General features: G+C 45.0%; 1 protein-coding gene across 1 annotated transcript in view; it reads left to right on the forward strand.

The window, feature by feature from the left end:
* The window catches only part of CLNK (cytokine dependent hematopoietic cell linker), a 78319-nt gene that overhangs the window by 43645 nt on the left and 11180 nt on the right, over positions 1-23494 (forward strand). The window contains exons 10-14 of the mRNA XM_070399323.1: positions 4211-4229; positions 6307-6388; positions 10052-10092; positions 17751-17884; positions 19315-19392. Coding sequence (XP_070255424.1) covers positions 4211-4229; positions 6307-6388; positions 10052-10092; positions 17751-17884; positions 19315-19392 — 354 coding nt within the window. The remainder of the gene's footprint in view (positions 1-4210; positions 4230-6306; positions 6389-10051; positions 10093-17750; positions 17885-19314; positions 19393-23494) is intronic.

A 23494-nucleotide genomic window follows, 5' to 3' on the forward strand; every position in this document is an offset into this window, starting at 1 on the left:
TAAAAATATATTTTAAAATAATAATTAAAAATAAAGGTGGAAAAGCTAAAGGCAAAACAAGTTAAGATCCAGATTTTAAACCAAGACCCTATTGGCCAGCATATTCCATGTTTACGGGGCCAATGATGACAACATGCCTAGTTCCCCTGGAAGACTGAGTCTCCACCATGGCTTCCAGTTTCCAGCGTGTCAGACATGAAATGTGGGGAACTGTAGTCCACCTTGCTAGGTATTCTTCACAGGAAAGCCAGGACTGTGAAGTAGGAGAAACACAAGATACAGAGTCACACAGACCTGGGTTTGCAACCTACTTCCCTGAACTCTGGAAAATCTCCCTGCCCCCTCTCCATCCCCGGTTCTGTTTTCCCGGCCACGAAAGAGGGATGAGTGCACTCAACTTTGCAAAGTTGTGCTAAAGTCAAAGTGACCACGTACATGACCAGGTGAGCCGCAGAGGCTCAATCAATGGCATGACAGTCAGGTAAGATGGAGATATCTTAGGGCCTCCTTGGATGTTTACTTCCTTATGACCCCAAAGAGGAAGGTCCTTAGGAAGAGGGTGGTGAGTCCACCATGACTGGTGGAAAGTCTCTGTCCAACCATGTGAGTGTCCTCACTTCACGCCCACTGGCCTCCTGAGGGACTTGGTTCTTGTCTTATTATGAGCCAGTACAGAGGTTGGCTTTTCTTCCTCCCTCCCTCCCCCCCCTCCCTCCCTCCCTTTCTTCCTTCCTTTCTTTTTTCTTTATTGGCATTATGAGAATGTAAAATCAAAGGTCAAATTTCCAGCCCTAGCCAGTTTGGCTCAGTGGATAGAGCCTTCAGACTGAAGAGTCCCGTGTTCGATTCCAGTCAAGAGCACATGCCCAGGTTGTGGGCTCGATCCCCAGTAGGGGGCATGCAGGAGACAGCCAATCAATGATTCTCTGTCATCATTGATATTTCTATCTCTCTCTCCCTCACCCTTCCTCTCTGAAATTTAAAAAAAAATTTTTTAACTCACTTTTCCATCTAATCTATAAGGCAGTCATGTCCAGGAGAAAGCATAGAACTGAAGGAGAGGCCGGCCTTGGCTTATTTAGTACTTCACCAGCTCACCCTCTTCTGGGAGTTAACTTCCAGGCACCGCCAGGAAGGAGAAAGTTGGGGGTGGTACCCACACGCCCAGAGCGATCCAGCCCTTTCTTCCTATGAGTGAGATTCATGGATCCCAAGTAACAGATGGCTGCCACTCACGGTCCACAACTCAGTGGTCAGTGTGGAAGGACAAGAGAAGGTCAGGCCTGGAGGGCAGGGACCAGGCAGGCCAGTTCGTTCTCCTTGCCTTTGGTTGGCATTTTGCTAGAAGATAATATCATCTATAGAACCATGTGGGTAGTGGAAAAACTCGTTCTTCCTTCTTATCTTTTGCCAAGATGTTTCCCCGTTGTTTGTCTGGAGCCAGCATCAAGGCCATTTCTTATCTCATAGGACAAATGTCACGCTTGTATGTGGCCAGAACCTTGGAGATCAGAAATGACGAACTACCCACCCCAACTCAAGTTCACGTAGCACTTGATAGTTTTCAAACACAGTAGAGACTGTGGTCTCATTTAATTCTCACAAAACCCTAAGAGAAAGAAGCCTTGGAGAGGCCAGAGCCCCCACAGCTGGCAGAGCCCCTGAGAGCCCCAAGTCCAGTGTGCCCTGACCTAGGACTCTCTGCGTTAGCAAATACAGAGACACCTCTGAGCTCAAACAGAGAGGCGGGGTGGGGAGGAAAGGGGGAGGAAGGGACTTATGGAAAGCATTATTATTTAACTTGCATATACTCATTTTCAAAAAACAACACAAAAAGTTAAAGTAGAGAAACTAGAGAAGTTTCACTCCACTCTCCTGATCTCATTAAATTTAAATGCAGTGCCCTCAAGCGAAAAGTGGACTGGGTCTCAATTAGATAAAACATCTGTTCCCCGAGCCGGTTGGCTTCTCTGTTGCACTAACAGCTCAGGCACCTCCCCTTTGACCAGCCCGAAAACCACAGCTGCATCTGATTGAGGCTTTGAACTGCCAGGTTCAAAGTCCTGGGGAAGACTCGGTGGGGATACTTCCAAACCACTCATCAGAATGGATTCATTACCCTTTTTACTTTGCCTGGAGGCTTGCCTGCATTTGCTGTCCATGATGAAGTGCATGTCCCCTTTCCAGACCCCCAGGGCCACCATGGTCTTTGAAACAAAAGAGCTTGTCTGTCTGTAGACCAGCTTCAGATAAGACTTCTGGAGCCTCTCTCAGCTCTTTGTTGCTAAAGGTTTCTTGTCTGGGAAGCAAATGTGAGTCCGGAGACCTGGCCTCCATGGTCAGCTCAACCGCAAGGTAACTGTGGGAATCTGGGTGAATGGCTCCCCCTCTTTGTTTTTGTTTATTTATTTTTTAATATATTTTTATTAATTTCAGAGAGAGGGAGAGAGAGAAACATCATTGATGAGAGAGAAGCATTAATCAGCTGCTCCCGCATGCCCCCTAGTGGGAATTGAGCCCACAACCCTGACACTTGCCCTAGGAATCAAACCCTGACGCTCAACCACTGAGCCATGCCAGTGAGGGGGCACCCCATCTTTGTTCCGTATCTGCAGACTGCTGGCTTAAACTTTTCATGGACCTCAGACCCTTTGGAAAATTTGATGAAAGGTATATATAATAAACCTTCCTTAAAAATATGCACAAGTATACGAAGGAAAAAAATGTAGCTATTAATTTAGAAGGGTCATGGGCCCCCCTAGGCCATCAAGGCCCTCTTCCATGCCTCAAATGAAGAACCTGTTGTCTAAATGATGTCTGAGCAGCTCCCCAGCTGCATGAAGTGCACTTTAGAAAATCATTCACAATTGCCCAGCCAGTGTGGCTCAGTGGTTGAGCATTGACCTATGAACCAGGAGGTCACAGTTCAATTCCTGGTCAGGACACATGCCCCAGTTGTAGGCTTGATCCCCAGTAGAGGGGGTGCAGAAGGCAGCCAATCCATGATTTTCTCTCATAATCGATGTTTCTGTCTCTCTCTCTCCCTCTCTCGTCTTCTCTGAAATCAATAAAAATATATTTTTTAAAAATTTTAAAAATAAAATTATTCACAATTAAGGAGACACTTCAGCAAATACTATACCTCTTGTAAGGTTTTTTGCTCCTTTCAGAGTAGAACAGGGCCCAAGGATGCAAGTCCAATAACATAGATTTTTTATAATAAAGGCTGGTCAGGAATTCTACCATTATCATTAAGGAAAGAAAGAGAAAGAAACTGATTCGGAATAGCTACCTTGAAAAAGAATAATGTGACTATTTTCATGCTCATTTTTTAAAATATGAAGAAAATTAACGACAGCCTCATCTCTTAAACACAACCTCTATTAATATTTTGTCATATCTCTTCAAATCCCTTTTTATACACACACACACACCCCTACATGTAAATATGTCATGAATCCAGTGTTTATTCTGGACTTTTTATGGAATATTGAGGCATACTTAGAATATAATCTTATGCCACACTCTGTGTAAATACTTGCGATACATGGATAATATCCCAGTAGGTGAATGTAGCACCAAAATGTGCTTAATGGTGCCCACTTAGATGGGCATGTAGATTGTTTCCAGGATTTTTTTTAATCTTTATTGTTGAAAGTATTACGTATGATGGCCCCTCTTTCCCCATTGACCTCTTCTCGCCCGCCCCCGCACATGATCTCACTCATATGTGAAATCGAATGAACAAAATACACTGATGAACAAAACTAGATCCAGGGACATAGAAGCTGGAACAGACTGTTTCCTGGGTTTTGACGGTATAACTGAGGATATGCTAAACAGCTTCATACATGGAACTCGGTACAGATTTTAGGCTCTTTTCTTAGAAAAAGAGTCTCATCAGTGGAATTACTGGGGTAAGAATAATAGTCTCTCTCTAAGGCTCTTGAGATCTATGGTTACATTGCTTTCCAAAGAGGCAAAGTGATTTTTAGTCCCTTCGGCAGCCTGAATATCTGCCTGTTACATCCGCAAAGAGGGTACGCTTGGTTTATGCTTAGTCTCTTGGAGCGTTATTTGTAGATTTAAAAAATCTCAATACTAACAAAAATGTTGCCCAGTTCTACTAACCAATTGTTCTAAAGATACATATTATGACGTTTTCTATCACCAAGAATTATTCAACTTTTTTTTTTGCCTTTTAACACAGGTCCTTGGAGCAGAGAAAGGTAAACTGTTTATGTTTGTTTTCATCCCCTCATGCTGTTAGGCTAAGTGCTGTTTCCATATTTACAGTGTTAGTCATTTGCTGAAAGGACCGATTGCTTCAGGGCCTGGGATGGATGAGCACATGGCAGGGGGGTGGAGGGGCAGGGGGAAGAGGGGCAGGAAACGTGACCCAGATGGACCCAGAACTTCCTGTCTGTCTGTTGAAGAATGCTCTGGCCTAAACGTGGTGATTTAAATTGGGGCTGGGCTCGTGGTCTTTCTTCAGCGCAGGCTGCTGACAGGAGGCACAGGCCACCACCAGCCAATTTGGGAAGACATTGCTGGCCCACTGCTCTTGGCCTCTCCCTCTTTGATGTCACCCATGAACACACACCTACACCTCATTTGAGCACATACACATACACACACACACACACACACACACACCATCGGGGTCACTGCTGTGAAGCAGGCAATCCATCACTCGCTCGCCAGCTGGCAGGATGCGAAGTAGGTAAGAACCTCATGTCCACCTGTGAAGTGCTGTTCGCCATTCACTCAGAATGAAGAATTACCTCCAGAGCCAAGGGCTGAGCCTCGTCCAAAGAGTTCACGCAGGAAGCGCGGTCACAAAGCAACAGGGGCCACCACCGACCCATGGTGGTTCTGGCCTCCGTGGGTCTCCAGTGTGCTGTTCCTTATACTGAGGACGTTAGCCTTAAGCGAGGCCTCATCTGGGTTTGCAGATGCCCAAGGGCCTCTGATGGAGGAGGGGGGCCTGTTGGCGATCTAAAAAAATTCAAAACCAAAAGGAAACTGAGCCCTTTCCCGCACTGAAGCTCAGCATCCTGACTGAAAGTCCAAGGGTCGTCGCCTTGGGTTCCAACGATGGTCGATGCAACCATGCGACCGTGTTCAGCTCACAAGGGGCAGGCGCTCTGGGCGGCTGCTGATGACAAGAAGCACTTTTATAGGATGTGCAGCTAGTGGGCCAGTCACTGACTCCAATCACATTCCAAGTAATCACAGTCCCTCAATCAACAGTGTCCATTCGGTGATCAACCTTGAACAGAGCACAGAGTCACAACCCCAATGAAGACACGGAGGCGTCTGTATGCTTCCTTAACTTTATGACTACAGCTGGCATTGAGAGCTTTATGGGGTTTCACACCAGGGCGGTATTGTGTGTCCTTGGTACTTCTGATGGCTGATTAAAATCTATTCATGATGAGAAGGAAATAAAAAGCGATAACAGCATTGGCCTATGCGATTACTAAATAACTCCAGTTCATCTGGTTGGCAGAACTGTTCAAAACTTGACGATCAAGGGGGACATTCTGAGAAAAGGCATGCCTACACAGCAGGCTAGGAACTACTGGTCTACACCAGTCTCCTGGGGCTCGCCTGCCCTGGCACAGGGGCATGAGAATTTAGGGGGTGGGCCAGCACTGAGCATCCCCGTGCCCTACATTACTCAAAACAGTTCTTGAATTTAATCTTTTTTTAAAAATATGTTTTTGTTGATTTTTAAGAGAGAGGGAGAGAGAGATAGAAACACTGATGAGAGAGAAACAGCATCAATCGGCTGCCTCCTACACACACCCCACTGGGTGTTGGGCCCACAACCCAGGCATGAACCCTGACCGGGAATCAAACCAGTGACCTCTTGGTACATGGGTCAACACTCAACCACTGAGCCACACAGGCCGGCCTCTTGGATTTCACCTTTTCATTTATGTTTCTTTGTAAGTCTTCGTTTGAATCAGAATTCTACTTCAGTTCTCTTCCACACCAAACCCCTCCCAGCACAACATTCTATGTTTTGGGAAGTTCAATGATGAGTTCCAGATTCAGTGTTCTCCATCACAGTATTGAAGATTCAATATTTCAATTTTATAGCCTCAAGGAGAAGCCACTCCCAGGAGCCAGGGTCAGTGTGGAATACGTGGGTTGCTGCTGGCCACCACCAGCAGATTAGAGGTTAGAAAGTAGATCACCCGAGATTACTGGATGAAATTATAGCCGTTCCAATGGGCCTCAGATGGTCTCGAGTCATTTTCCTTTTGCATCCTGAAATGATCTGACTCCTCTCTACAGCTCCTCATCCCCCGACAAAGCCGGAATCCTCTCACGGGACCCAAAACCCAAATGCTCCAGAAATCCCTCTTGCTGTCGCCAGGTAAGGAGCCAGGAACGCCTGGTTGGGTCCCAGCTTGGGGGTCAGGGCATGTGTTGTGTAGGATAAAGACTCGCCAAGGCTTCCTGACACACGGGAAGTCCTGGGCCTTTGATAAGAAAGGAAGTCCGGAGCCACAGCTGTTATTGAAGCTAACAGCAACATCCTTCCCGTGCCGTGTACTTCTCCGAGTGAGGCTAGAGAAGTGTGGCTGACTCAAAGACCTGAGTACTAACTAGGTCAGATTAACTGGGACAGATGCTAACTACTCCAGGGAGAGAAGTGGGCTTTTCTAACTAGACTCAGTTACTTTTGAATTTCACTTTACAGATGGCTAGGACTTAAAGAGACCATTTTCTGATTAAATACTTTACTGATCAGGTTATTTTAACAATTGTCATCCCAACTAAACAGTCAAGAAAGCAAGGGCTCAGGCTGGAAGACACTGTATATTAGTGGTGGCTTCCTTAAAACAAAACCCAGGGCCCCCAAAATTAGTGCTAGAGGCCCTATGGCCCTGGTCTGACCAGTGGCTTCAGCCTCCGTTCATGCCCCTCACCCACTTTCCCACTCTCCACTGTCACCTACCGCAGGACATTAGCGCACACTATTTCTCTGCCTGTACCCCTTCCCTCCATAGCGCTCCCTCTCCACTCTCTCCAGACTTAGAAAACTTCTCTCTATTCCTCAGACCCCAGCTTAAAGCCACTGAATCCAGGCGACAGTTCTGACCCATTTCCCAGAGTGAATAAATGAGGCCCAGAGAATCTGAAGCCCTTTCCCATTGAAGTCAAGTCCAGCTTCACGCTCAGCAGCCCGTGATGTCTATACTGGCAACTCTAAAACCGTAGCCCATGAATCTTGACTTCCCCAGGGGCCTGTCCAGGGTGAAGATGCTGTCATTGTACCTAGTAGATACTTACAGGGAGCCGCCCTGTTTGTGGTGGAGTGGAGCAGTGGTTAGGAGGAGGAATTCACTGGGATCAGGCTGCCTCGCTCCACCACCAGCGAACCACATGACGCTGGGCTATATCACTCACCTCGCACACAAAGCTGAGAGCAGAGCCAGGCCTGTTGCAAGTGCCTGGCACATGTGCGCTCTCATTGTCATGGCCAGGTCCTGTCCATCAGGGTGACCGCCACCCCCACATCTTGCCCTCCCTCACTTTCCTATCTTGTCCTATCTCACACCTTCAGTGGCTTTGTTCTCAGTCTCTGGCCTGTGGGTGTTAGAACTCTGGCTTCCTAATTCTTGTTAGGCTGTTTCTGTTTAAGGCCCAACCTGGCACAAAATTCTTGCCCATAGCACACTATAAACACCCTCTCTTAATGTAATTTTCTAAAAGGAAAATAAAATTCTCAATATTGTTGTGAAAAGATAATGAGCTCTCATTGGCACTCAGATCTGTAGTAGTTGTTTGGTGGGGTTTGGCTTCTTTTGTTTCTTTGTTTAATTAGTTGAACAAAGTCTCCTGATTTTTCTTCCTCTATTAACTGGCTTCTTCTTCTGGGCCCCCTGGTTGGACTTTTTCCCAAGCTGACCTCCAAGTGCTGGGATCCCTCAGGGTCCATCTGAAGTCCTGGTTTCTCTCACTAACAGCCTGGGCAGTGTCAGCCACCCCACAGTGTTGATGTCACCCTATGCTGGTAATTCCTAAACCTCTATCTTCGGCCACAATCACCCTTCTTAGTTCCAGACCCAACAGGCAGTTTTCCTTAAATAGGTGACAGGCACCTCAAACTCATACGTTGAAATGGATCTCTTCATTTCTACTTTCATTCCCAAACCAGCGGTATCCTCCCACAAACGTTCTCTCCCCAGTAAATGATGCGTTCTCCTCCCCATCTTCACTCTTCCATTTCCACCTCCCCAAGTTCTATCTCCAAAACATGTCTTAAGTCTATCCATGTCTCCTCATTTTCCCAGCTCCCAACAGGGGCCAGCCACCTTCAATCTCGCTTGGACTCTTGCAGTAGCCACTTAATGATACTTACCATCCCCATGCCTCACCTTCTATCCAGAAGGAACTGAGTTCTGGTCTGTTGCAGAATAAGCCATGTTTCCTTGCCCCTGAGCCTTTGCACCTGCTGTTCCCTCTGCCTGGAACAACACCCTCCCTTGTCACCGTCTCCTATTCATCTTTCAGAAGTCAGCTTGGTTAGCACATCTCCCAGAAAGGCTTTCCTGAGACCCAAAGTGACTTTGTCTGGATTAAGGCTACTGCAGGGACTCCTGCTGTGCACACACCTGTCCCGGCACTCAGCCCACTTGTGATTATGATACAATGTCTTCCCTCCCCAAATGGAGCGGCTTCAGGGCAGAGGCCTTGTCCTACTCATGTTACATTCCTCGAAACATGCCATGTGCCCAATAGGTACTCAACACACCTTTTTTTCTTTTCTTTCTTTTCTTTTTTTTTTTTATCCTCACCCAATGATATTTTTCTACTGATTTTTTGAGAGAGTGGAAGAGAGAGGGAAAGACAGAAACATCAATGTGAGAGCAACACATCGATTTGATTGCCTCCTGCACGAGCCCTGACCAGGGAAGAGCCTGCAACCAAAGTACCTGCCCTTGACTGGAATCAAACCTGGAACCCTTCAGTCAGCAGGCTGATGTTCTATTCACTGAGCCAAACTGGCTAGGGCTTAACACACCTTTTAAAAGTGAAAGAATCATTGTTTTTATTTATTTTTGTTTGCTTGTTTGGGTATTGTTTGTTTGTTTTTGCTTCGATCCTTATAAACTTGGTATTTGAGACCTAAAATGTCCTCAGAGGATGTTCTTAGTCTCTCAACATTTTCTTTTTAAAAATCCTATGAAATTAGGGCAGAGACATTTTGATATAGATGACTTCCCTCCCCCCCCCCCCCCCCAGACATTTATTAAAGCTGTACACTGGCTCCTGGTAAGGGAATCTGGTGTTAACAGAGTCCAAGTCTTGGATGTCAGTAGAAGTCTGACCGGAGATTACAACACAGCGCGGTGGTTAAATAATCTGCGAGCACTTTTATCCACAAAGCAAGGCTCCCACCGGAGAGCAAGAACCAGGTGTGCCCTCAGTTGATTTCAGGGGTGCTAGGAAAGGGCTAGATTTCAGTTAATTGGCCCGGAGGCTTTATAAATAGCGTACTTTCTGGTGTGGAGCATGCCCCATGTAATTAAATTTAACTGTGGTAGCACCTAGCGCTTATAATGATGGTGCTGGCCACAATACAAAGCGAACCAGAAAACCGAGTGTTAAGTAAAGCTAAACATTAAGTAAAGTGCTAACTAGAGCCATTGGTGAACAGTCTTGGTAACATCGTTATTATTGTGTTTATTAGTTTCTCCATTTGGTTTCTCCATTGTCTTTTAGTACATATTTTTATAATCCCTTTTTCTTTATGGATTTTCTTAGAATAATCCACAGTTTTCTCAGCTAGCTCACATTTCAAGGAAGACTAAATTGCTCTCTATACTCTCCCTCAATTGGGAAATAATTACTATGGAATAGGAGCCCGGCCAGCCACATGCCATTCTCTATAGTGGCTGTAGTCAGAAGGCAAGTCTAAGTTCACGTCTTCAACAAGTAAAGAATCATAATTGTGCTCATTGAAATGACATGAAAAGAACTCATATGGGTCTATTTGTTCCATAGCTAATGTTTCTAACATTTTCCTTAGCTCTTCGTTCATGATGAGCAACCACAGTATGCAAAGCAGAGGTAAGAGTACTTGACCTAGGAATCATAAAATAGACGGGTAAGTCCTCTCATGACAATATTCCTGCTCCGTGACTTTGCTCTGTGACCCTCAGACTTGCTGAGTGGATGTGGATAAAGGGCATTAGCTTGTTTTCATTGACAGGTAGCATTCCATTGGGTGAATATAACAATTTTTATCTATAATTAAATAAGATCACTTAGGTGGTTTGCATTTTTCTCTCTTATGAGCATTATGATGTTATAAACAATATTGTCTTCCCACATACATAATATGTACATTTTTCTCAGGTACATACTCTAAGTTCTCTCTCTACGCGTAAAATGTATAGGTCTTAGGACATTCCTTTCTTCACTTGTACTTGGTGGATTTTACAAAGCAGGTGTGTCCTTCAGTCTCGCCGACAGCTTATGACTCCCCAGTGTGCCCCATCCTCTCCAGGAGTTGTTTTGAGTTTTTGCCAATCCATTGGGTGTAAAACAGATTTCTCATAAGAAAATCTGAGAAATGGATAAAATAACATTGACCTCACTTACTAATTGATTGTAAAGATAAAAATCAAAAGGATAACATTTCTGTGGTGAGATCTGAAGCAGCATATTTAATGACTAGAGGCCCGATGCACAAATTCGTGCACCAATGGGGTCCCTGGTCCTGGCCTACAGATCGGGCTGAAACCAGCTCTCCAACATTCCCCGAGGGGTCCTGGATTGCAAGAGGGTGAAGGCCAGGCTGAGGGACCCCACCGGTGTACAATCGGGGCCGGGGAGGGACACAGGAGGTTGGCCAGCCAGGGAGAGACAGTGGGAGGGCTCCAGGGCATGTCCGGCCCATCTCTCTCAGTCCCAACCAGCTGGACCCCACCAGCAAGCTAACTACCAGTTGGAGTGTCTGCCCCCTTGTGGTCAGTGCACATCATAGCGAGAGGTTGAGCAGCCTTAGCATATTATTAGCATATTATTCTTTGATTGGTTGAATGGCCAACCAGAAGACCAGACATTCAGCATATTAGACTTTTATTACTAGTATATAGGATTACTGTGGTGATGGGTTTTGACATTAATATTATTTTGCCCAAACTAGATGTTATGTTCTTTTTTTCTTCTGCCTAATTGCCAGGGAGATATGTGTTTAAGTCTAATCCTGCAGTCTCACTCTCTGTTGAGCCATAAGAAGGAGCTTAGGGCTGGAGGAAGCAGACCCCACCTGATACCACGGGAAGGCTGAGCGCTCTACTGACCATGGTGCTAATTCTGCCTCTCTCCCTATAGTAGGGTCAGCTTCAGCAAGTTCATTCTTGGAACTTCACCCTTCCCCATCCATAAAATTCAAATACTAGTGTTAACTCACAGGGTTAATACACACACACAGCCCTCTGCTAGACACATTTTAATATCTCTCCTTTTTTTTCTGTATTCCTGTTCCTTTTCCAGGGATTCCCTACCCAATTGATTCCATTAGACCAAGAGTTTCCTCCCTAACCTCCATCATGTCCTTCTCTCTCTTCTGCCCTCTGCCATCTGGGCCTTATATTGGAAAGCCAATCTGGAAACTCATTTCTCCTGATGTACACACGGCTAATAAGAGTTTCCCAAGAGAGGACTATTTTTTTAAAGGAAGGTGACTAAAGGGGGCAGTGATTTACTACATGGGCTCAACCCCTTGGAATCAAATGACAGTGGTCCTGGAGGCCAGATGACGGTGTAAAAAGATGATAAGGCTGGGTATCCGGGTGGAAGGTCCAGGGCTGAACAGGCCCAGAAAGGGCATGACTTATCAGGTTTTGAGAGTATGTTGCAAGGATGGGGGAGCAGAATCATAGCTTAAAGAGGAATCCAGAGTTGAAAGGCAAAATCTTGCACAAATAAAAAATAGAGACTGTTGAAGAATGGAACATTAGTTAGTGGAGCGGGTGGCCTTCACAGACATGAGTCCAGTCAAGCACCCCAGGGTTGAACATAGATCATTCGTACTGGGCTCTTGTAGCTTGTTCTCCATGCCTCTCATAGGAAACAAGGTTGCTTAAAGAAACAGCCTGGCATGAACAGGGGAAATGTTTTGGCCTCCAGCACCTTCAAACACCATTAATTCCTCTTTCAGTCAACAAATATCCACCAAGCATATGATTGACACCCAAAATTGGGCTGGGCCCTAAAAATACAAAAGAGAGACAGCCCAATCCTTTAACTAACCAGTGTGTAAGCACCTGCCATGCCCCTCCATCAACTTACTGAGCCATGGCCATTCTACTGGATAAAGGTTCACCTCTGAATCACAGTGCTTGTAGAAATCAGGTGAATGCAATCTAAGCTCTACCAGAGTTCTCAGTCCCAGGGGCTCTCTACAGCTCACCGGTTTAATTTGAGTGCCTCCCGTGAGGGGGGCAGTCCTCTTCCTGCAGAATGGTGAAATCTACAACTGTATCCATGGAGACACTGTCATCTTTATTTCACAAGTGAGAAAAAAATTGTAGAAATGTTCAGTTATTCTTGATAGCTCAGTTGCTACTTGATAAACAGCCTTGGCTCAATTCTCTGATACATGAATTCAAGCTAAGCTATTAGAAGCCTACGCAGATGAATCTCAGGACAAAAAAATTAATTTTGCTATTAGAAGAGGATCGATTGGTTTGGTTATATTCCAAAATAGTAAAGTTACTCTCTGAGTTTTGGATTGTGGGTGACTTGCTTTCTTTTTCTTTTTAGTTTTTGTCCATTAACATTTTATTTTTTTATTTTTATTGATTTCAGAGAGAAAGGGAGAGGGAGAGGGAGATAGAAACATCAATGATGAGAGAGAATCATTGATGGGATGCCTCCTGCACAACCCCACACTGGGGATCAAGCCCACAACCTGGGCATGTGCCCTGATCAGGAATGGAACCATGACCTCCTGGTTCATAGGTCAAAGTTCAACCATTGAGCCATACTGGCCGGGCAACATTTTCTTTTTCTGTCTGCATTTTTTATTCTTTAAACTATGCGGTTTTTTCTTTATAAGATGCTTTTAAATTGTATGTAAATTTGCTAATAAATATGTATGGACACTAGGTTAAAATAAAATGCTTTTATTATAAGTTACAAAAGAAAGGTCTAGAGCTATGTGTTCCGAATCATGTTAACATTAGCAGTAGCATTTTTTGAGTTACTAATATGGGTCAGGCACAATGCTAAGAGCTTCATATATATAAGAATTTTGAAATAGTAGTGTTTATTGATAAAGGTATGAATTTGCAACCCATATCATTTTTATTCAAACTCCATTGATAACCTACACACTGTCCTCCCCAATGTTCTCCCACTTACCTAACTCAACCTCTTTATTTCTGTGACCCTCCCTTCCCCAAGTGGGAGAGTCCTATGCCATGGGGGTACAAAACACAAATGCAGTGTTTTAGGTAAAGAAAATTGTTCAGAGATTAGTTATATGATTTTAGAATAAAACCAATTAAACAATTGTAGTGGATTATAAGCTCCGAATTTTATTTATTCTTTTTTTTTATTTATTCTTTAAGCAAAGACCCACCAGGGCTTCAGGGGGAAATTGCATGGCCGAGTGGTTTTCTTGCTTGTTTTGTTTTGTTTAACTCATTCTCTGAATAGGCTACAAATGCGTTTTGCTGCTTCCCAACGGTCTTCGTCAAGTAGGATTTTTTAAATATTCAAGCAAAGCGCTCAGAGTTGAAATTTAATAAATCAGTTGCCACAATATAATGAAAAATTCATAATCACGGAAACTATTGTGTACGCTACACAACTGATAGGAAATGCTGATGATTGTTATTTTCTTCTCTCATGTATGTTCTTATTGTTTCAATCCACGTTGAAAGGATAGTTGTGGCTAGTCCAGTAATAAGCCTCTATGTCTTGCTTCACTACATTTTAAATATATTTTTAAAGTCTTTTTTAAATGTTATCATAGCTCTTTTAGCTTTCTCTTGGTTAGAATTCAGCTGGCACATAATTCTCCATCCTCTCATTAGTGAGCTCTCTGTGTCATTACATTTTAAATGTGAAATTAGCCCATAACTGGAATGTTTAAACCAATCTGCATCAAATTTTGTTTTCTGGGGATTTTTAAAACAATTTTTAAATGTTTTTCTATTACAGTTTACATTTAATATTATTTTGTATAGTGTCAGGTGCACCACATAAAGATTTGCATCTGATTTTTAAATGCTAAGTTTATACCTTTGATATTTATTGTGATTATTAATATTTTAAAATTTGTCTTTATATTATTTTGTGCCTCCTATTTGCCCTCTTTTCACTGGTTTTTCGTTTCTTTTCCTGCCAGATATTGGATTCATCTCTCCCTTATGCCTCTCTCTCTTTCTTGGAAGTTATACTATTCTTCCACTGGTTTTTAACATATATATATATATGACTGTTACGATGGAACGACTGGAACAACCAGTCAACCAGTCACTATGATGCACACTGACCACCAGGGGCAGACGCTCAATTCAGGAGCTGCCCCCTGGTGGTCAGTGTGCTCCCACAGGGAGACCGCCACTCAGCCCAAAGCCGGGCTCATGGCTGGCTAGTGTAGCTACCATGGCATCAGGAGCCTCTCCCCACTTTGCTGCAATGCTACCAAACAGCGACAGGTGTAGTGTGCTGTGATGAGCGCGGGCAGTGCAGCGTCCAGCCCCAGCTCAGGCTCCTCCCTGGCCACCTGCAGCTTGGTGCACTGCTACACTCTAGCCTGTGGGGATCCAGGCTGAAACCAGCAGTCGGACATCCCCCGAGGGGTCCCAGATTGCGAGAGGGTGCAGGCCAGGCTGAGGGACACCCCCCACCCCGTGCACAAATCTGTGCACCAGGCCTCTAGTCTTAAATAAAAGTATGACTGAATTTTAAAACTCTAAAGTTTACATCCTCGTTCCAAATAATACAGAAAACTTTTAAAATAAAATGTTAAAAGGAGAAATGTTAAAAGGAGAAATATCTTTAGCATTATTCCTATTTTCAAGGCCTTAAACTGTGAATAAAATTAACGTACTGTGATGAATGTAATTTAAACTTTAAGTGGTCAAACAGTCCCTTGCAACAAACAGTTTAATGCACACAATTTTCTATAACAAACATTCTTAGGTTCAATGTAAAAAGCCACAATCCTTGAAATTATTAAACTAGAACACCCGATGTCTCAGGCATACTCTTTGTTCTTAATAATCCCTGAGAGAATTCAGCTCTTTGATGGGCAGAAGCAGACTAAATGCACATGAAACCTAACTTTCGGTAACTGGCATATAAATATTCCCTAACGTTTGAGTTAGTATTTTGCCTCAAAAATTTGCTGTGTCAAAAGTATCCTATTCTTTTTTTTTTTTAAATATATTTTATTGATTTTTTTACAGAGAGGAAGGGAGAGAGATAGAGAGTTAGAAACATCGATGAGAGAGAAACATCGATCAGCTGCCTCCTGCACATCTCCTACTGGAAATGTGCCCGCAACCAAGGTACATGCCCTTGACCGGAATCGAACCTGGGACCTTTCAGTCTGCAGGCCGATGCTCTATCCACTGAGCCAAACCGGTTTTGGCGAAAAAGTATCCTATTCTTAAATGGTGATGGAAGGAGACTTAACTTGGGGTGGTGAACACACAATTCAATATACAGATGATGTATAATGAATTGTACACCTGAAATCTATATAATTTTATTAACCAGTCATCCCAATAAATTCAATTAAAATTTATTTTTAAAAGCATTCTATTCTTTCAAAGTTCTTGTCAAGCTACTAACCAAGACTGTAACTTTGGTTATATTTTCTAGACTGGATTAAGACTATATAGTTTATAACTCTGCCTTCACACTAATTACTGCTCTTCCATTTTATTTGCTACTAGAGGCCCAGTGCACAGATTCGTGCACCAGTGGGGTCCGTTGGCCTGGCCTGCGCCCTCTCGCAATCCAGGACCCCTCAGGGAATCTCAGATAGCCAGTTTTGGCCTAATCCCCCAGGCCCAATCCAGACAGGAGGGAGCCCGATCCTGTGTGTTCAGCATCTGCCCCCTGGTGGTCAGTGTGCGACATAGCAACCGGTTGACCAGTCATGTGGTTGCTTAGGCTTTTATATATATAGATTATTGTCCAGTATTTTATTTCCATATTTTTCTACTCTTAAGTCTTTATGAATTTTTTACAGTTATTTCTTGCTTGAAATTACTAAATTATTTACAAATCTTGTATTTACTATTCCGCATAACACCTCACTCCTTTCTTATAGCCTTAACTTCCTCAAATTCATATTTTATTATTATTTATTGATGTGAAATGATAAGCTGTGAAAATATGTTATTTTCATCAAAGAATATAGAGAAACTATCACATCAAAACTTGACAAGTGCCCTGGCTGGGTGGCTCAGTTGGTTGGAGCATTGTCCCACGCACTAAAAGGCGGCAGATTCAATCTCAGTTAGGGCACAGGTTGTGGGTTCAATCCCCTGATCAGGGCGAGTATGGGAGGCAACCAATCAATGTTTCTCTCTCCCTCTAAAAAACAATAAAACTAAAAAGAATACTTGACAAGTGGTAGTATCTTAAAGCTAAGATACCAGATGAAAGCAAAACCCTTTCAAGGAATTTTTTAAATACTTTAAAATTGATTGTTCTGTCTTGTCTTTTAAAAAAATATTTACCCGGACATGATTTTATAGCTTCATACATTAGTCACTTGGAAAATAATGATTCATAGACTTGAGCAGATCTCTTCGATGTTCACATACTTCATTATGAAATAGTTTAAAATCACTAAGAAAAGTCTTTTGAGATGCTGTTATATCAAGATAGCAGCTGCAAGTTTTTCCAAATTCCAGTTTGCATTTCTAAATTTATAGTTGGCAGAAAATACTGCCATTGTTTTCCATGAATTAACTGGCTCACCTTGTTCATTTCTAATAAAATATCTGCCAAATGCCCAAGTCTGAATAACCACAGTTTGCTATTCTTTCTTTCAGGTTAAAAAAAAACTAAATAAAAGTGACATTTTGTCCATTAAGACAAAATGCATTCTTCAAGTTTAAAAAAAAAAATAGTGTTGCCTGAGTTGGGAATAAGCTTGGCTTGTTTAAGAAACTGAACACAGTTCATTATGGCCAGAAAAGAACAGATGATGGGGGATGGATGGATGGATGGATGGATGGATGGATAGTTAGGTGTATGGATGGAACAAAGGATGGGGGAATGGATGGAAGGATGGATGGATGGTGTACGGGTGGATGGCAGGAAGGAAGGAACAGTGGATGGGGAGATGGAGGAGAGGATGGGGGATGGAGAAATCAGAAGAGAAAGATTATTGAGTGTCTCACTGACAGATGTCAAACATTTGGGTTTTCTTCCATGTGTAAAGGAAATCATGGAAGGATTTTTACCAGGGGGAGTAGCAAAGTCAAAATCACATTTTTTAAAGATTACTCTGGCTGCCTTAGAGAGGAAGGGGCAAAAGCTAAAGCCAAAGAATCCAGGGAAGATTGCCGTCTAGAGTGAGACAACAGTGGTGTAGACCAAAGTTGCCCCAGAGTGAGATGATAGTGGTGTAGACCAAGGTTGCCCCAGACACAGAGAGGAGCGGCAGACCCCATCCAGCTCCTTGTGGGAGGGAGGCAATCTGACACTAATAAAATCGCACTTAAATGCACATTTACTTTTCCCAGATCGTAAAGAAAGCACACAGTCCCGCGCTCCTCAGCGATGTCAGGCTCCAGCCAGCTGCGGCCCTCGCGAAGATGCTCTTCACTATAAAAACATGAACTGGAGGAAACCTTGCCCCACAAGGTCTGACGAAGAGGTAGACGCCTCTCTGCATTGTCTCTCTACATAACCTTGGTGTCTGAATAGAGCTCTACTGAACGTTGCCTCAGAGGGTTATCACGATGAACTTTAATTTTTTTTCAATATTATTGGGTTCTAACATTTTAAAGAGTTTTGCTGTATAACATTTTATATTGCTCTTCCACCAGATTCTTCAGTTTGTATATAGTCATGCTCCCTATTCACAGGGATGTGTTTTAAGCCCCCGGTGGATGCCTGAAACCACAGATAGTACTGAACCCTGTACTTACTATGTTGTTTCCCATATATACATGCGTGCATACCTATGGTGAAGCTTAATTATAAATTAGGTAGTCAAGGATTAGCAACAACTAATAATAAAATAGAACAATTATAACAATATACTGTAATAAAAAGTGAAGGACTTTATTCCAAAGGACCCTTCCAATAAGAGATGAGTTTGATCCTAGTCTTGATGGAAGAGAATGACAGACCAGGTAGGAGGAGAGGTGAGGAGTAGGAGGGATTCCAGGCAGGAGGGCCAATTCATGCCAAGCCCTGAAGCCATGTGTCCACAGAATGTCAAGCACATCTGGCCGGCCAAACCCCTGTGCCAGGCCTGGAAGCAAGGGCACGGAGTTAGTGGGGAGCTGGCTCACACATGCCCATCATTGGGAAGATCCCTCTCTGGGAGGACCAGAGACTCAGACTCAGACTGAGAGACCAAGCACTTGCCAACCAGGTGACAGGTGTTGACTTCCTGAGCCCCTCTCCCCGCCTGGCATGCCCACCTGTCAGGTTGCTGCAGGAATGGATTGGGACAATGGATGAGGGGTCTTCGATGTGCTGGACTCACACAGGAGCTTGTTTAATATTAGATCTTTGAGAACTGCAGGTCCATGGAGCATCTCTCTGACTGCCCCCTTCTTCTCGCTGTCATGATGGATTTTACAATCCAAAGAAATCAGTTGGTATACATAAGGGAGCATGGCACAGGGTAAAAGCCAGGCAGACTAGGGTTCAAATTGCAGATCCAATACATGTGGCTTTAGGCAAGTGGCCTAAAGATGCTCCCTGTCTACACCTGTCCTGCCCTCCCCTCCCGTCATGACTAGGGCAGCATAGACTCCACAGACAATAACCATCCCATCTCAGTAAGCTCCAGCAGGTAGAGAGCATGAGGGTTTAGCACCCACTCTGAGCCTGGTGCACAGGGCCTTTCATGTAGACGGAGTGGAATTGCAGGTTACTCCGTCACGCCAATTTCACAGTTCCTACGCTGCAGTTACTTCTGCATCCAGATCCAGGGACAGAATTTTTGTACCACATCTCTACTGTCAATCAAACTGTGATTTGGCACTGGGGGAACAAAAGAACATTTTCACTAATTAATGAATAGGGCTTCCCCTTGACCCTAAAATAGTCATCATTTCACCTGTCCTGCAGGAGGCCCAGCACGGCGATTGGTACGTCGGAGAGTACAGTCGCCAGGAGGTGGAAGAGGCCTTGATGAAGGAGAACAAGGTAAGACCTCGACGGGCCCATCAGCCTACGGTTTTCTGCCCACCGATCAGAGGACATAGCAAGCAGTGGACTTAAATGGAGTGGTTCTTGCCTCACCTTGCATTTCTCAGTGCTGGCAGTTACCACAAACTTAGTAGACTAAGACAAATTTACTCTTACAGTTTGGGAGGTCGAATTCCTACATGGGTCTCCCTGGACTAAAATTAAGGTGTAGGGCTGTGTTCCTTTGGGAGCCTCCAGAGAGTCCATGTCATTGCCTTTTCCACATTCCAGGGGCTGCCAGCCATCCTTGACTTCTGCCTCCCCCTCCCCCGCTGTCTGACCCTTACACCCCTGCCTCCCTCCTACAAGGATTCTTCTGATTACATTGAACCCACCCAGATAATCCAGGATAATTTCCCATCTCAAGACTCTTAATCACATCTGCAAATCCCTTTTTCCCTGTAAAGGTGACCTATTCACAGGTCCTGGAAGTTAGGACATGGACATCTTGTGTGTAGGGGCATTATTCTGTTTTCCGTAGCAACTTAATGTAAACTTATCTTATTTAGTTTTATAATATCAATTCCGAGAGCTAGGTTTTATTAAAATTCATTGGGGTCCTATCACTAATGAACTCACCCACTAATGAACACATTCATTTTTTAAAATATTATTAATTGATTGCTTGATTTGAGAGAGAGAGGAAGGATTCATTGTGACAAACTCATTGTACAGTTTAAGATAATAAACCCAGAAATTGGTCACACATCTTGGCCCCCTCTTCCTTTCTGATCTTTGGCCATGTTCGGTGCTTGAGTCTTAAGGCTTCAATTACAGCCAAATGTTTCAGGCAAAAGAAGTTCCAGAAAATTTCTCCATGCCACTCTATGTTCTCAGAGGCTGGAATATTTAAAGAGCAAGTTTTCCATTGATGAGTTGTGATGTTTTAGGAGATTCACTTAAGCTATTGGATCCTAATTTCCTCACCTGTAAAATGGGGATAGAACACCTCCTCAAATTATAAGTAAAGATCAAATGAAATAATGTGTGTAGAGTGCTTGGTATCTTGAGGGAAATTCTCAATAAACCTCAGCTGTCAGCATCATTAGAATGTCACTATAGTTTTATTTATAAATTTAACATTTTTAAGTATTATTCTAGAGCAGCAATTTTCAACTGGTATGCCACAAGAATTTTTAAAACAAATTCTTTACTCTTTAGCAATACCTGACTCTTTAGCAATACCTTGACTCTTTAGCAATACCTGACTCTTTAGTCAGAGGCACGAACCTCTTGTCCCTTAATCAAATTTTTAAAATGATGTCAGCATAACAACAGCTGTCTGGTGTGAACGGTACCTTTTTTTGTCAGATCAGCAAAAAATATATATTTTTTGGTGTGCCGAAGAACTGTAGCAATTAGTTTATGTGTGCTATGAGATGAAAATCACTGTTATATCATATTATAAGCATTATATAAACATATATTATAAATATTCATTACATGTAACATATGCTATAATCACATATAAATATACAGATATTAGTCAAGAGAGAGATAAATACATGTAACAACTATTATAAATATAAACTATACACAATACCTCATTGTATAGATCATCTACACTAATAAAAGAGAAACATGGTAATTGGCGTACGACCGCTACCCTTCCCATTGGCTCATCAGCGTATCCTTATGCAAATTAACTGTCAGCCAAGATGGCGGCCGGCAGCCATGCACTGAAGCGGGCAGGAAGGCTTGCTTCCTCCAGGAACTGCAGACTCCAACGTTCCCCGCCTCACTTGCCGGACTCTCAACTGCAACTCTAAGAAACTATTACTATGTTGCAAATAAGAAGCTAAACAAAACCGGCTTTCAGTCAGCCCCAGACCGCAACATTGTATCCATGTTTTCAGCAGCGAGGCCTCAGAGCTAAAGCTGGCCCAGAATAAAAAAAAAAAAAAAGAAAACAAGGAGCAGTTGGGAGCTTTTAGTCAACTGCCAGCGGGAAAACAGCCCTCAGCCCCTCAGCCAGCCTGGCCAGGCACCCGAGTGGGGACTCCCACCCTGATCCAGGACACCCTTCAGGGCAAACCAGCCGGCCCCTACCTGTGCACCAGGCCACTATCCTATATAGTAAAAGGGTAATATGCCTCCCGGCACCAGGATCAGCAGAGCAGCAAGGCTCCCAGCACCGGGATCAGCGTGACAGGGGGCAGCGCCCAAACCTCCTGATCAGCCCTGCTCTGTGCCTGATAGGGGGGGAGCTCCCCAACCCCCCGATTGCCCTGCGGCTCTGTGTGTGACAGGGTGCAGCGCACCAACCCCCTGATCGGCCCTGCTCTGTGTGTGACAGGGTGCGGCGCCCCAACCCCCCGCCTCCACGGGCCCTGCTCTGTGTGTGACAGGGTAGAACCATAACCTCTCCATCGGCCCTGCCCTGAGTGTGACAGTGGTGGCGCCCCAACCTCCTGATCGGCCCTGTTCTGTGGGTAATAGAGGGTGGCGCCCCAATCCCCCTCCACGGGCCTTGCTCTGTGTGTTACAGGATAGAGCCATAACCTCCCCATTGGCCCTGCCCTGAGTGTGACAGGGTGCAGCGCCCCAACCCCTTGATCCGCCCTGCTCTGTGTGTGACAGGGGGCAGTGCCCCAACTCCCCTATCGGCCCTACTCTGTGAGTGACAGCGGGGAGCTCCTCAACCCCCTGATGGGCCCTGCTCTGTGAGTGACAGGGGGCAGCGCCCCAACCCCGATTGGCCCTGCTCTGTGCGTGACAGGGGGTGGCTCCGCAACCTCCCCATTGACCCTGCCTTGAGTGTAACAGGGGGCGGTGCCCCAACCCCCCAATCAGTCTATCCTGAGCACCCCCCAATCGGTCTACCCTGAAAGTGACTGAGGGTGGCATTGCAACCTCCTGATCCATCCTGCTCTGTGCATGACGGGGCGGTGCCCCAACTCCCCAATCGGCCCTGCTCTGAGCCTGACCAGGGGCTGCACCTAGGGATTGGGCCTGCCCTCTGCCACCCGGGAGCAGGCCTAAGCCAGCAGGTCGTTATCTCCCGAGGGGTCCCAGACTGCAAGAGGGCACAGGCCGGGCTGGGGGACTGCCCCCCACCCCCGAGTGCACAAATTTTTGTGCACCGGGCCTCTAGTTTATAATAATCTATAAAATTACAGTCAGATTTTTCATCATGTAAGTGATGCCCTGCGACCACAGAACTGAGCCTGCAGGCAGGTGTGATCACCACCAGAAGGCCTGCTCCACTCCTTAGCCGCTCTGCCCGGCCCTCATCCTGAGCCTTTCTCGAGGGAGAGCCTGATGACTTCTGACCCACGTCAGGTGCCCTTCTCGGCCCTCAGACCATCCCACACCGTGACCCTCGCTGTCCATAGCCTTGGCTTCCTTCTCTCTCTGGGACATTGTCTTAGAGCCCTTTCCTGTCCCCTCCTGCCTGCCCTGCTCTGGCCTGCCCCTCACACCAGGCTGTACTTTCTCCCCCCTTCCTACGGCCTCTGCACTCACTTTGACCTCAATGACCTTGAAGCTCCACATCTCTTTTTGGGACCCTAGTCCTCTGTTGACATCTCCCCATTCAGAGGCCCACCTATCATGCTAAACGCCTCTGCTGCTCTAGCCTGCGGGGGCTCCCACTTTCTCTGGATGGTACCTGCGCATCGGGTAGGACAGGAAATACTTGGACACCGGCAGGTGAAGGGGGTACCTGAGAAGAGGAGGAGGAGAGCTATGCCCAGCATCCCAGAGCCAGGCGGGGCCTTTGGGGGATGGTGGCTGACTGGAGCCAGCACCGGGGCGGGAGGCTGCAGGAGTGACAGCAGATAAACCACAGGCAGGCTGCTGTGTTCATCCCTGAGCAGCTGAGGTTGGAGGCAGGTGCTGAGGAGGTGGGGCTGCTAGAAGATCTGGAAGAAGGGGTATCATCTGACTGGTTGACTTCTCAGAAAATAACAAGAATCCTAATACATGCTGTCACCCCATAACCACTGAGTTCAACTGAGTAAAGAGCTAGTTTACCCAAAACTAAAGCCGTTGGGGAATCTGGAGCACAGGCGTCGCTTCCATGAGGCGAGGGTGGGACGCGGGCAGCCCCGCTGGCAGC

Source organism: Myotis yumanensis, unplaced genomic scaffold, assembly GCF_028538775.1.
Source record: "Myotis yumanensis isolate MYYU_CA2020_CCGP unplaced genomic scaffold, mMyoYum1.0.hap1 SCAF_1, whole genome shotgun sequence".
Classification (NCBI taxonomy): Eukaryota; Metazoa; Chordata; class Mammalia; order Chiroptera; family Vespertilionidae; genus Myotis; species Myotis yumanensis.